General features: G+C 40.9%; 1 protein-coding gene across 3 annotated transcripts in view; it reads right to left on the bottom strand.

Annotated features, from left to right (window-relative positions):
• urb1 (URB1 ribosome biogenesis homolog) overlaps positions 1-15,162 on the bottom strand; it is a 62,947-nt gene that overhangs the window by 8,190 nt on the left and 39,595 nt on the right. For all 3 annotated transcript variants that reach the window (XM_090219177.1, XM_090219179.1, XM_090219178.1), the window contains exons 26-35: positions 14,721-14,911; positions 12,791-12,901; positions 12,651-12,714; positions 12,376-12,544; positions 12,048-12,150; positions 11,330-11,490; positions 10,683-10,901; positions 8,376-8,519; positions 4,219-4,328; positions 3,609-3,830 (exon numbers count right to left, since the gene is read on the bottom strand). In XM_090219177.1, the coding sequence (XP_090075303.1) occupies positions 3,609-3,830; positions 4,219-4,328; positions 8,376-8,519; positions 10,683-10,901; positions 11,330-11,490; positions 12,048-12,150; positions 12,376-12,544; positions 12,651-12,714; positions 12,791-12,901; positions 14,721-14,911 (1,494 nt within the window). The remainder of the gene's footprint in view (positions 1-3,608; positions 3,831-4,218; positions 4,329-8,375; positions 8,520-10,682; positions 10,902-11,329; positions 11,491-12,047; positions 12,151-12,375; positions 12,545-12,650; positions 12,715-12,790; positions 12,902-14,720; positions 14,912-15,162) is intronic.

Below are 15,162 nucleotides of genomic sequence, written 5' to 3'. Positions count from 1 at the left end.
AACCGATAAACAGAGTCATACGGATTATTTATATATTATTATTATTTGTTCAGGGCTCTGACGCATAATTGTATAACAAGGAGTACATCCATTGATATAATGTAGGAGCACAATGGAATTATTTGAGTGTTTTAACGATGAGAAATAACTAAAAGTTGATGAATGAAAAGTTTTCAAACAGTTCCGTGCTCAATCAAACACAATTTACCACAAAATAGTTTAGTCATGAGGTGAGACAAAAAATGTTCTGCTGTCCCTTTAAGGGGCAGGCCCATTACCGTGGTAATAATGTTCTGCTGCCCCTTTAAGGGGCAGGCCCATTACCGTGGTAATAATGTTCTGTTGTCCCTTTAAGGGGCGGGCCCATTACCGTGGTAATAATGTTCTGCTGCCCCATTAAGGGGCGGGCCATTACCGTGGTAATAATGTTCTGCTGTCCCTTTAAGGGGCGGGCCCATTACCGTGGTAATAATGTTCTGCTGCCCCATTAAGGGACGGGCCCATTACCGTGGTAATAATGTTCTGCTGTCCCTTTAAGGGGCGGGCCCATTACCGTGGTAATAATGTTCTGCTGCCCCATTAAGGGACGGGCCCATTACCGTGGTAATAATGTTCTGCTGCCCCATTAAGGGGCGTGCCCATTACCGTGGTAATAATGTTCTGCTGTCCCTTTAAGGGACGGGCCCATTACCGTGGTAATAATGTTCTGCTGTCCCTTTAAGGGACGGGCCCATTACCGTGGTAATAATGTTCCGCTGCCCCTTTAAGGGACGGGCCCATTACCGTGGTAATAATGTTCTGCTGTCCCTTTAAGGGGCGGGCCCATTACCGTGGTAATAATGTTCTGCTGCCCCATTAAGGGGCGGCCCATTACCGTGGTAATAATGTTCTGCTGCCCCTTTAAGGGGCGGGCCCATTACCGTGGTAATAATGTTCCGCTGCCCCTTTAAGGGACGGGCCCATTACCGTGGTAATAATGTTCTGCTGTCCCTTTAAGGGGCGGGCCCATTACCGTGGTAATAATGTTCCGCTGCCCCTTTAAGGGACGGGCCCATTACCGTGGTAATAATGTTCTGCTGTCCCTTTAAGGGGCGGGCCCATTACCGTGGTAATAATGTTCCGCTGCCCCTTTAAGGGACGGGCCCATTACCGTGGTAATAATGTTCTGCTGTCCCATTAACCTCTTAGAGCTCTAGGGGCGCTATTTCATTTTTGGATAAAAAACGTTCCCGTTTTAAGCGCGATATTTTGTCACGAAAAGATGCTCGACTATGCATATTCTTGACAGTTTTGGAAAGAAAACACTCTGAAGTTTCAGAATCTGCAAAGATTTTGTCTGTAAGTGCCCCAGAACTCATTCTACAGGCGAAACCAAGATGATGCATCACCCAGGAATTAGCAGAATTTCTGAAGCTCTGTTTTCCATTCTCTCCTTATATGGCTGTGATTGCGCAACGAATGAGCCTACACTTTCTGTCGTTCGCCCAAGGTCTTAGCAGCATTGTGACGTATTTGTAGGCATATCATTGGAAGATTGGCCATAAGAGACTACATTTTCCAGAGGTCCGCCCGGTGTCCTTTGTCTAAATTTGTGCGTAATCTTCAGGTGCAGGCATTTTCTCCTGGGATTCAGGAGAGAAACCATGTTTCCAAGAACGATGTATCAATGAAGAGATATGTGAAAAACACCTTGAGGATTGATTCTAAACAACGTCTGCCATGTTTTCAGTCGATATTATGGAGTTAATTTGGAGAAAAGTTTGCGTTTTGAGGACTGAATTTATGGATTTTTTTTGGTAGCCAAATGTGATGTATAAAACGGAGCTATTTCTAATACACAAGGAATCTTTTTGGAAAAACTGAGCATCTGCTATCTAACTGAGAGTATCCTCATTGAAAACATCAGAAGTTCTTCAAAGGTAAATGATTTTATTTGAAGGCTTTTATGTTTTTGTTAATGTTGCGTGCTGGATGCTAACGCTAATGCTAACGCTAAATGCTAACGCGAAATGCTAACTCTAGCTAGCTACTTTTACACAAATGATTGTTTTCCTATGGTTGAGAAGCATATTTTGAAAATCTGAGATGACAGTGTTGTTTACAAAAGGCTAAGCTTGAGAGATGGCATATTTATTTCATTTCATTTGCGATTTTCATAAATAGTTAACGTTGTGTTATGCTAATGAGCTTGCTGATAGATTTACACAATCCTGGATACAGGGGTTTTTTCATAGCTAAACGTGACGCAGAAAACGGAGCGATTTGTCCTAAACAAATAATCTTTCAGGAAAAACTGAACATTTGCTATCTGAGAGTCTCCTCAATGAAAACATCTGAAGTTCTTCAAAGGTAAATGATTTTTTTGAATGCTTTTCTGTTTTTTTGTGTAAATGTTGCCAGCTGAATGCTAATGCTAAATGCTACGTTAGCCATCAATACTGTTACACAAATGATTGTTTTGCAATGGTTGAGAAGCATATTTTGAAAATCTGAGATGACAGTGTTGTTAACAAAAGGCTAAGCTTGAGAGCTAGCATATTTATTTCATTTGATTTGCGATTTTCATGAATAGTTAACGTTGCGTTATGGTAATGAGCTTGAGTCTGTATTCACGAACCCGGATCCGGGATGGGGAGATCAGAAAGGTTAAGGGACGGGCCCATTACCGTGGTAATAATGTTCTGCTGCCCCTTTAAGGGGCGGGCCCATTACCGTGGTAATAATGTTCCGCTGCCCCTTTAAGGGACGGGCCCATTACCGTGGTAATAATGTTCTGCTGCCCCTTTAAGGGGCGGGCCCATTACCGTGGTAATAATGTTCCGCTGCCCCTTTAAGGGACGGGCCCATTACCGTGGTAATAATGTTCTGCTGTCCCTTTAAGGGACGGGCCCATTACCGTGGTAATAATGTTCCGCTGCCCCTTTAAGGGACGGGCCCATTACCGTGGTAAAGACACTCAGTGTCTGTCAGAGATCATCTCCATGTCTGCGCTACCAGTAGACAGTTGCAGCAAACGCAAACGTATATTGCAAAACAACTAGGTATGTGAACAAAACGATGTAACTAGCCAAGAAACAACAAGACAAAAAGTCACACTTTGGTAGCCGTTCAGGTCAAGTCAACCAACTTCTACATTTGGGCTTTTCGATTGGGGGAATTAAAAAAAAAAAGTGTTCCCAAATGCTGTATGACCGACCAAATAGACATCCTTAGCCGGCAATCCTTTTTTGCCTTTACCTCCCTTATCTCACCTCATTTGCTCACATCGTATATAGACTTGTTTATACTGTATTATTGACTGTATGTTTGTTTTACTCCGTGTGTAACTCTGTGTCGTTGTATTGTGTCGAACTGCTTTGCTTTATCTTGGCCAGGTCGCAATTGTAAATGAGAACTTGTTCTCAACTTGCTTACCTGGTTAAATAAAGGTGTTCTCAACTTGCCTACCTGGTTAAATGAAATAAATAAATAAATTAAATAAATGCCAAAATATACCCCCATTTGGCAGGTGGCGGGTGTTGACTTTCCACCCTACTCACAACGGTGTCTTTTAACTAGATTTTGCTTTACTAAGAAGACCCTCATAATGTAGTTAAGGAGTCCTCTACCTCAGATGTCTGATGATGGTGGTGGCCACACACAGGAACTGGCTGATGAGGGGTAGAGGGAGAACCTTCGGAGTGCTGTGTCCCTGGGGTTTGTCCTCCTTGGCCGTGGAGGAAGAGGATGAGGAGGCTCCCTCACCACGGGTCTCCTTCTGGCCCAGGTTGGTGAACCACAGCACATGGAGCAGCTCCACCACAGCACTCAGCAGACCCTGGTCTACATGTCTGGAGGAGAGAAGAGGGGTTTTTATTCTACAGCAGTCCTGGTACTATTTTAACTCTGTTTGATTCTTCTCTAATGACGCCCCCCCCCCCCCCCCCCCCCCCCCAGAGCACACTGACCACCCCCCCCCCCCAGAGCACACTGACCACCACCACCCTCCCCAGAGCACACTGATCACCACCACCCTCCCCAGACCACACTGACCACCACCACCCTCCCCAGAGCACACTGACCACCACCCCCCCCCTAGAGTACACTGACCACCACCCTGACCCCCACCCCCGGAGCACACTAATGTGCGATTCTAAATAAATAAATTCACATCAGAACCAGCATGTCTGGCTAGATGATTTAAATAGTAAAAGACGAAATCCAGACAGTATATCTCACCTCTTCTCCAGCAGCTGCAGAATCCAGGTGAGGAGCCCGTGACCCTTGGTCAGGTTGTAGGCTGCTTTGGTCACACGACCAGCCTGGTGCAGGACTCTCACTATCAGAGTCTGGTAGAGAACGTCACACACAGGAGGAGAGACAACGGTCATGAACATCAACATATACTTTATTGAAATACTTGTGTATTTAAACATGGGGGTAATCAGTATATGTCCAAAACATAAAGTGTTGGACATATAAACGTAAATTAATATGTGCCCATTGATTCAGAAGACGCTAACTTGTAAATGCCTCGTGAGTTTAGTTCAACTGTCCTACCAATCAGAACCCAAAATATCAGCTTGTTTTACTCCGATGTTGGTAAACAAAGTAAATGTAAACATAGCCTCATAACATGGTTGAAACTATCATTTTTATATCAGGGATGGTCAGTCCTTTGCATCCTTGGCTCTGTCTATGAATTTGAGAGTGGTCACATTTCTCCAGCCCTATCTATCCCTCTTAGCTTTTTACCCAAACGGGCAGGTTTTTAACCAAAACAGGGGGCGGGGAGTTAGCTTTGTTATTGTTTCTGCTGCTAATTTTGCATTCCAACCAAGGTACATGAACAGAGATGCAAACTGAAAATGACCCCCCCCCCCAAAACAAATTCTATACTTAGTGGGAAATGGTTCATTCTTAAGAAATAAACAAAGCAGCAATTGTGAGGTAGTGCTAGTTCTGGTTTGTTTGTTTGTTTGTTTGTTTGTTTGTTTGTGTGTGTGTGTGTGTGTGTCAGCGTTTCCGTTAGCTGGTAATAGCCGGCTTTTGGCCGTAAGAATGTTTTAAAAGCCGATAGATAAAATTGGCACCGGCTAATTGCCTGGGTGAAGAAAACAAAAAATACTATGGAGTAATAATGCTTTTTATTCATTACATTTGACTGGTCGTGCTGGTCAGTCTAGGGGTTAATTTGCATAGCCTAGAGGAATTAAATTAGCATGTGTATATTTGTAATATATATAATGTATCACACACTCACAGAATACAGATAGAGCCTTACCATAAAGACATATACCATTGAAACCAGTAGTCTATTGTTTTATAAAGACATATACCATTGAAACCAGTAGTCTATTGTTTTATAAAATACATATACCATTGAAACCAGTAGTCTATTGTTTTATAAAGACATATACCATTGAAACCAGTAGTCTATTGTTTTCTAAAGACATTTACCATTGAAACCAGTAGTCTATTGTTTTATAAAGACATATACCATTGAAACCAGTAGTCTATTATTTTCTAAAGACATATACCATTGAAACCAGTAGTCTATTGTTTTCTAAAGACATATACCATTGAAACCAGTAGTCTATTGTTTTATAAAAGACATATACCATTGAAACCAGTAGTCTATTGTTTTATAAAAGACATATACCATTGAAACCAGTAGTCTATTGTTTTATAAAAGACATATACAATTGAAACCAGTAGTCTATTGTTTTATAAAAGACATATACCATTGAAACCAGTAGTCTATTGTTTTATAAAATACATATACCATTGAAACCAGTAGTCTATTGTTTTATAAAAGACATATACCATTGAAACCAGTAGTCTATTGTTTTATAAAAGACATATACCATTGAAACCAGTAGTCTATTATTTTATAAAAGACATATACCATTGAAACCAGTAGTCTATTGTTTTATAAAAGACATATACCATTGAAACCAGTAGTCTATTGTTTTATAAAAGACATATACAATTGAAACCAGTAGTCTATTGTTTTATAAAAGACATATACCATTGAAACCAGTAGTCTATTGTTTTATAAAAGACATATACCATTGAAACCAGTAGTCTATTGTTTTATAAAAGACATATACCATTGAAACCAGTAGTCTATTGTTTTATAAAAGACATATACCATTGAAACCAGTAGTCTATTGTTTTATAAAAGACATATACCATTGAAACCAGTAGTCTATTGTTTTATAAAAGACATATACCATTGAAACCAGTAGTCTATTTCTCTCATGTTCTACTGGTTTTTTAACTTACTTTCATTGTCTGGTAGCCGACTTGATTTGTACGCATTGCTGTGCTTATAATGTTAAGAAATAGTTCATTAGCATTTTAAGCTAAACGTTCTGAGCCGCTTTGGTCAGCTGTGAGTCTTTCTGGGTAAATCTCTAAGAGTTTTCCACACCTGGATTGTGGGACATAAGCGCATTATTCTTTTCAAAAATTCTTCAAGCTCTGTCAAATTGGTTTTGCCATAGATTTTCAAGTAGATTACAAGCATACCCATAACATGATGCAGCCACCACTATGCATGTAAACATGGAGAGTGGTACTCAGTAATGTATTGGATTTGCCCCTAAACATAACACCTTGTATTCAGGAACTAAATCTAAATTGCTCTGCCACATGTTTTGCAGTATTACTTTAATTCCTTGTTGGAATATATTTATTCTGTACAGGCTTCCTTCTTTTCATCCTGGCATTTAGGTTAGCATTATGGAGTAACTACAATGTTGTTGATCAATCCTCAGTCTTCTCCTATCACAGTCATCAAACTCCGTAACTGTTTTAAAGTCGACATTTGCCTCATGTTGAAATCCCTGAGCGGTTTCCTTCCTCTCCGGCAACTGAGTTAGGAAGGACGTCTGTATCTTTGTAGTGACTGGGTGTATTGATACACCATCCAAAGTGTAGGTGCCCTTCTTTGCGAGGTATTGCAAAACCTCCCTGGTCTTTGTGGTTGAATCTATATTTGAAATTCACTGTTCAACTGAGGGACCTTACAAATAATTGTATGTGTGGGGGTACAGAGATGAGGTAGTCATTTAAAAAACATTATGTTAAACACTATTACTGCACACAGAGTAAGTCCATGAAGCTTATTACGTGACTTTTAAAACAAATCTTTACTCCTGAACTTTAGGCTTGCCATAACAAAAGGTGTTGAATACTTACTGACTCAAAGACATCAGCTTTTCATTAAAATTTAAAAAAAACAAACATAATTCCACTTTGATATTATGTGGTACTGTGTGTAGCTCAGTAACAACAAATCTACATTGAATCCATTTTAAATTCAGTCTGTAACAAATAAATGTGGAAAACGTCAAGGGGGTGGGAACACTTTCTGAAGGCTCTGTGAAATCAAAATCAAATTTTATTTGCCGAATACAATTTCACCTTACAGTGAAATGCTTACTTTACAAGCCCCTTAAGCAACAACGCAGTTTTGGCACGGTTGGTTTACAGCCAATTAAAAAAATGGCAGCCATCTCTCATTTTAACATGCATTCAACAGTCTATTTTGGCTAACAGTGATGGAGTTATATTATTAGCATAAATCATGACTAATCCAATCAAATCATCACTTTAGGAATAGTGACGATTTGATTGGATTAGTCATGATTTATGCTAATAATATAACTAGTAGTCTATCTTACATGAGTCTGTAAATGTGATGACGCATGGGAATGCTTCATTATAAAAGGTTCATTTTAAAATGTTGAAAACGTACTTCCCCAAACTAGAAACTGACACGCTGCCTATGAAATTGGCTGGTGATTTTGCTGTTTGTTACTGGTCTTGTTGGCTGAGGAAAAGTACACGTGGATATTTATTGTCACATATTCAACGTGCAAAATAAGGAAACACGTTGTTGGGTCCTCGACTTACATGTTCTGTGTAAGATGAATTACCACAATGTAAAAAAGGTGATTTCTGTCATTCTGAGCACCGTGGGTGGACGCCCCTAATCAGGCCCCTAATCAGGTTACACACCCAATGCATGCTGGGAAAAACATCAGGTACATTTATTAAAAATGTCAGGTAAATTAAAATGCTGCTGGTCAACTGTGGACAACCCTGGCGCGTGTGTGTGTGGTTGTACCTGAGTGTGTTGGTCACAGAGTGGGCTGCAGCCTGGCGTGTGTGTGTGTGTGTGTGTGTGTGGTTGTGTTGGTACCTGAGTGTGCTGTTCACAGAGTGGGCTGCAGCCTGGCGTGTGTGTGTGTGTGTGTGTGTGTGTGTGTGTGTGTATGTGTGTGTGTGTGTGTGTGTGGTTGTACTTGAGTGTGTTGGTCACAGAGTGGGCTGCAGCCTGGCGTGTGTGTGTGTGTGTGTGTGTGTGTGTGTGTGTGTGGTTGTACCTGAGTGTGCTGGTCACAGAGTGGGCTGCAGCAGAATCCAAGCAGTGTCTGAAAGATCCCCTGTTGGTCCAGCAGATCATAACACTGTCTGTCTTTCAGGCCCTCCTCTAGGACAGACAGAATCCACTCCCTCTCCATTTTGTGCTGAGAGGAGAGACAACATCATATCACGGGACGAGTCACCTCCATACTGATAACATCCACTGGGCTAAACACACAGCATCCAAGTTTAATAACGGGACAAACACCAATCCAATTTGACAGAGTAGTTTCTCAGACAACTATTTCATTCATCAAAGGACAACCTATTAGAATACTGTCAGTTACATAGGACAACCTATTAGAATACTGTCAGTTACATAGGACTAAAGGACAACCTATTAGAATACTGTCAGTTACATAGGACAACCTATTAGAATACTGTCAGTTACATAGGACTAAATGACAACCTATTAGAATACTGTCAGTTACATAGGACTAAAGGACAACCTATTAGAATACTGTCAGTTACATAGGACTAAAGGACAACCTATTAGAATACTGTCAGTTACATAGGACTAAAGGACAACCTATTAGAATACTGTCAGTTACATAGGACTAAAGGACAACCTATTAGAATACTGTCAGTTACATAGGACTAAAGGACAACCTATTAGAATACTGTCAGTTACATAGGACTAAAGGACAACCTATTAGAATACTGTCAGTTACATAGGACAACCTATTAGAATACTGTCAGTTACATAGGACTAAAGGACAACCTATTAGAATACTGTCAGTTACATAGGACTAAAGGACAACCTATTAGAATACTGTCAGTTACATAGGACAACCTATTAGAATACTGTCAGTTACATAGGACTAAAGGACAACCTATTAGAATACTGTCAGTTACATAGGACTAAAGGACAACCTATTAGAATACTGTCAGTTACATAGGACTAAAGGACAACCTATTAGAATACTGTCAGTTACATAGGACTAAAGGACAACCTATTAGAATACTGTCAGTTACATAGGACTAAAGGACAACCTATTAGAATACTGTCAGTTACATAGGACTAAAGGACAACCTATTAGAATACTGTCAGTTACATAGGACTAAATGACAACCTATTAGAATACTGTCAGTTACATAGGACAACCTATTAGAATACTGTCAGTTACATAGGACTAAAGGACAACCTATTAGAATACTGTCAGTTACATAGGACTAAAGGACAACCTATTAGAATACTGTCAGTTACATAGGACTAAAGGACAACCTATTAGAATACTGTCAGTTACATAGGACAACCTATTAGAATACTGTCAGTTACATAGGACTAAAGGACAACCTATTAGAATACTGTCAGTTACATAGGACTAAAGGACAACCTATTAGAATACTGTCAGTTACATAGGACAACCTATTAGAATACTGTCAGTTACATAGGACTAAAGAACAACCTATTAGAATACTGTCAGTTACATAGGACAACCTATTAGAATACTGTCAGTTACATAGGACAACCTATTAGAATACTGTCAGTTACATAGGACTAAAGGACAACCTATTAGAATACTGTCAGTTACATAGGACTAAAGGACAACCTATTAGAATACTGTCAGTTACATAGGACAACCTATTAGAATACTGTCAGTTACATAGGACTAAAGGACAACCTATTAGAATACTGTCAGTTACATAGGACAACCTATTAGAATACTGCCAGTTACATAGGACTAAAGGACAACCTATTAGAATACTGTCAGTTACATAGGACTAAAGGACAACCTATTAGAATACTGTCAGTTACATAGGACTAAAGGACAACCTATTAGAATACTGTCAGTTACATAGGACTAAAGGACAACCTATTAGAATACTGTCAGTTACATAGGACTAAATGACAACCTATTAGAATACTGTCAGTTACATAGGACAACCTATTAGAATACTGTCAGTTACATAGGACAACCTATTAGAATACTGTCAGTTACATAGGACAACCTATTAGAATACTGTCAGTTACATAGGACTAAAGGACAACCTATTAGAATACTGTCAGTTACATAGGACAACCTATTAGAATACTGTCAGGGTTAAAGTAATACCTCAAGTAAGACTAACACTATACTACTGTAACACTATACTACTGTAATACTGTACTACTGTAATACTATACTACTATACTACTGTAATTCTATACTACTGTAATACTATATTACTGTAATACTATACTACTATATTACTGTACTACTGTAATTCTATACTACTGTAATACTATACTACTATCCTACTGTAATTCTATACTACTGTAATACCTCCATGTCACAGCTGTAGAACAGTTTGAAGAACTCTGGAACCCTTCTGAAGTCCAGACACTGATGGGAGAGCAGGAACCGGTTCACCACCACGTACATGTGCTCCTCTGGTTTCAGCATCTGCCGGGCCACCTTAGTGATGTACGTGGTCAGTACGAAGGGCATCCTGAGGTTCTGCTGTCTGATCCCATTCTTTACCATGTCCAGCAGGTACAGCAGCTGGGGGGGGGGGGGGGGGGGGCACACAGAGAGAGACCTGGTTAAAACGCAACATTACCACTCATGTACAAGGCCATGTCTGTGTCTGAAATGACTGTCTTTTCCCTATATACACTGAGTGTACAAAACATTAGGAACACCTCTTTCCATGACACAGACTGACCAGGTGAATCCAGGTGAAAGATATGATCCCTTATTGATGTCCCCTGTTAAATCCACTTCAATCAGTGTAGATGAAGGGGAGGAGACAGGTGGTTAAAGAAGGATTTTTAAGCCTTGAGACAATTGAGACATGGATACATCTCACCATCTCTCTCACATGAGATGAACTGCAAATGATGAGAGACCAGTGTGTGTGTGCGTGTGTGTGCGTGTTCGTGCGTACGTGTGTTATTTGCGTGTACATGTGTGTGTGTGTGTGTGTGTACCTGTCTCTTCTCTCTGAAGCGAGCAGCCTCCAGATGATGGTGGTATGAAGCCAGGACCTGATAGGCCGCTGCCCTCAGCTTGGGGTCGTAACTACTCAGGGACACCATCGTCACACCAAGGCCGTGACTCGACACAAACTTCAGACAGTCGATCACAGACTCTGTCACAGGACAGGAAGGACAGGAAGTTTGGTTTAGCAAGAAGGCTGTGCAGTAACAACACCATTGGTTCAACGTCACAGCGTATATTTAGAGGTCCCATAATCTGGGATTTATTGATTAATAAAAAATAAAAAAAATAAAAGTGGTTTCACAAACAATATTGCCGCTAAATAAGCGAGGAACATGTTTTTAGTCTGGCCTACTGGCAGACTAGTGGTTAGAGTGTAGAGGCGGCAGGGTAGCCTAGTGGTTAGAGCGTTGGACTAGTAACCGGAAGGTTGCAAGTTCGAATCCCCGAGCTGACAAGGTAAACAGGCAGTTAACCCACTGTTCCTAGGCCATCATTGTAAATAAGAATTTGTTCTTAACTGACTTGTCTAGTTAAATAAAAGGTCAAATAAAAAAAACTTCAATGTTCTTTAGTATTATTTTTGATAAATGTATTTTTAAATGGGTAAATTCACCAACTGTGTCAAATGTCTCAGAAAAGTGTGTTATTTAAAAATGCTTGGATGTTTAAAACGCTTGGATGTTCAGGTTCATTGGTAGTAGTCACCTGGCTGAAGCATGGCGCTGAAGAGAGGCAGGAGGAAACAAGGGTCGTACACACTCCCAAGATCCTTCACTTCCTCATCTTTGAAAATCAGCTCTTTACCCTCCTGTTGAAGGAAAGATGAGTGGAGTGTCATATCATATAGACATCTTATCGTTACACCACATGAACAGGGCCAAGAGTTTTCCCAGAATACATCAAACAGGAAGCAATCTGGGGACTAGTTAGTCTAGTTATAGTCTAGTTAAAAAGGTCCAGAGTCCTTTCTTTGGCAGGTCACACATTCAGGAAATACTCCAGTATCTAAACATGATGTGTGTGTGCGTGTTACCTGTAGGATGATCCTGCGTTGCAGGGGGAAGTGAGTGATGGTGTTGATCATGGTGTCAGGGCTGAGCAGAGCCAGCAGGTCCTCAGAGCTGGGTTGCTGCCACAAGGAAACGCCCAGGCTTCTCCGGGCCTTATGGTGCTCCACCGCCGCTGGGCCCCATAGCATGCACCTGCAGGTCACACACACACACACACACACACACCAGTGTATTAGCGCAGACGAGCAAACACACACAACTTATTGAGATGAAAGATAATAAAAATGAATAAACTTACTGAAAGTCTACCAGACTGATGCCGTTTCGTTCGTACTCCTGCAGCAGCAGTAACAGATTCTGATCTGCACAGAAAAGACGTGTCAGCCGACTGTAGAACAGAAGACATTTAAAAGCACACAGAAGGAACAGCTCTGTTACCTGTAGTACTGAGAGTAGCGCCGTACCCTCCCAGTAGGACTACGAAGTGGCTGCTGCTACAGACAGCAGGACTTCTCTTCACTAGGCTGAGCAGGAGAGAGACCAGGGCCTCTGGAAGAGAGAGCAGACAGAGAACTGTGTGTTAACTAGTGTACAGTGTGTTACATACAGTGTGTTACATAGTGTACAGTGTGTTGCATAGTGTTCAGTGTGTTACATAGTGTACAGTGTGTTACATAGTGTACAGTGTGTTACATAGTGTACAGTGTGTTACATAGTGTACAGTGTGTTACATAGTGTACAGTGTGTTACATAGTGTACAGTGTGTTACATAGTGTTCAGTGTGTTGCATAGTGTACAGTGTGTTGCATAGTGTACAGTGTGTTACATAGTGTACAGTGTGTTACATAGTGTACAGTGTGTTACATAGTGTTCAGTGTGTTGCATAGTGTACAGTGTGTTGCATAGTGTACAGTGTGTTGCATAGTGTACAGTGTGTTGCATAGTGTACAGTGTGTTACATAGTGTACAGTGTGTTACATAGTGTTCAGTGTGTTACATAGTGTTCAGTGTGTTGCATAGTGTACAGTGTGTTACATAGTGTACAGTGTGTTGCATAGTGTACAGTGTGTTACATAGTGTACAGTGTGTTACATAGTGTACAGTGTGTTACATAGTGTACAGTGTGTTACATAGTGTACAGTGTGTTACATAGTGTACAGTGTGTTACATAGTGTACAGTGTGTTACATAGTGTTCAGTGTGTTACATAGTGTACAGTGTGTTACATAGTGTACAGTGTGTTACATAGTGTACAGTGTGTTGCATAGTGTACAGTGTGTTACATAGTGTACAGTGTGTTACATAGTGTTCAGTGTGTTACATAGTGTACAGTGTGTTACATAGTGTACAGTGTGTTACATAGTGTACAGTGTGTTACATAGTGTACAGTGTGTTACATAGTGTTCAGTGTGTTACATAGTGTACAGTGTGTTACATACAGTGTGTTACATAGTGTTCAGTGTGTTACATAGTGTACAGTGTGTTACATACAGTGTGTTACATAGTGTACAGTGTGTTACATAGTGTTCAGTGTGTTACATAGTGTACAGTGTGTTACATAGTGTACAGTGTGTTACATAGTGTACAGTGTGTTACATAGTGTTCAGTGTGTTACATAGTGTACAGTGTGTTACATAGTGTACAGTGTGTTACATAGTGTTCAGTGTGTTGCATAGTGTACAGTGTGTTACATAGTGTACAGTGTGTTACATAGTGTACAGTGTGTTACATAGTGTACAGTGTGTTACATAGTGTACAGTGTGTTACATAGTGTACAGTGTGTTACATAGTGTTCAGTGTGTTGCATAGTGTACAGTGTGTTACATAGTGTACAGTGTGTTACATAGTGTACAGTGTGTTGCATAGTGTACAGTGTGTTACATAGTGTTCAGTGTGTTACATAGTGTTTAGTGTGTTGCATAGTGTACAGTGTGTTACATAGTGTACAGTGTGTTGCATAGTGTACAGTGTGTTACATAGTGTTCAGTGTGTTACATAGTGTACAGTGTGTTACATAGTGTACAGTGTGTTACATAGTGTTCAGTGTGTTACATAGTGTTCAGTGTGTTGCATAGTGTACAGTGTGTTGCATAGTGTACAGTGTGTTACATAGTGTACAGTGTGTTACATAGTGTACAGTGTGTTACATAGTGTACAGTGTGTTACATAGTGTTCAGTGTGTTACATAGTGTTCAGTGTGTTGCATAGTGTACAGTGTGTTGCATAGTGTACAGTGTGTTACATAGTGTACAGTGTGTTACATACATTACATAAACCTGACCATTATAGTTGTATCGGTATGGATCTGGAAGTGAACGGAGATAACCGGTGCTGGGCAAACCCCCTCCCACTAAGGTCCTGTTCTGTACCTTTAACCTGTGTGTTCCCACTAAGGTCCTCCTCGTCTCCCAGCATGATGGGTAGGAACAGGGAGTGGCTGGAGGCCATCATGTGGATGGTAGGTAGAGGAACCAGGTCTTTAGGTCCTTCACTACCTCCATACATCAGATCCAACATCTTGTTTAGGGTGCTCAGGAAGTTAGGGTCTCTGTAGCGACACCTGGGAAGGAAAAGATTCTCCATAAACACTAGACATGAATATGTCAAGAGGAAAATACATCTCAGACTAACCTGGAGAAATAAAAGGTTAGATAAATCACATGACCCCTGACAGACCCCCCCCTGACAGACCCCCCACTGACAGAACCCCCCCCCGCCCCCCCAACAGACGACCCTGACAGACCCCCCCTGACAGACCCCCCCTGACGACAGATCCCCCCTGACAGACCCGACAGACCCCCCCCCCCCTGA

This window comes from Oncorhynchus mykiss, chromosome 24, assembly GCF_057628025.1.
Source record: "Oncorhynchus mykiss isolate SJ-2025 chromosome 24, ASM5762802v1, whole genome shotgun sequence".
Lineage (NCBI taxonomy): Eukaryota > Metazoa > Chordata > Actinopteri > Salmoniformes > Salmonidae > Oncorhynchus > Oncorhynchus mykiss.
Note: the sequence above shows the minus strand (reverse complement) of the source record. Positions and strands in the feature narration are given on the sequence as shown.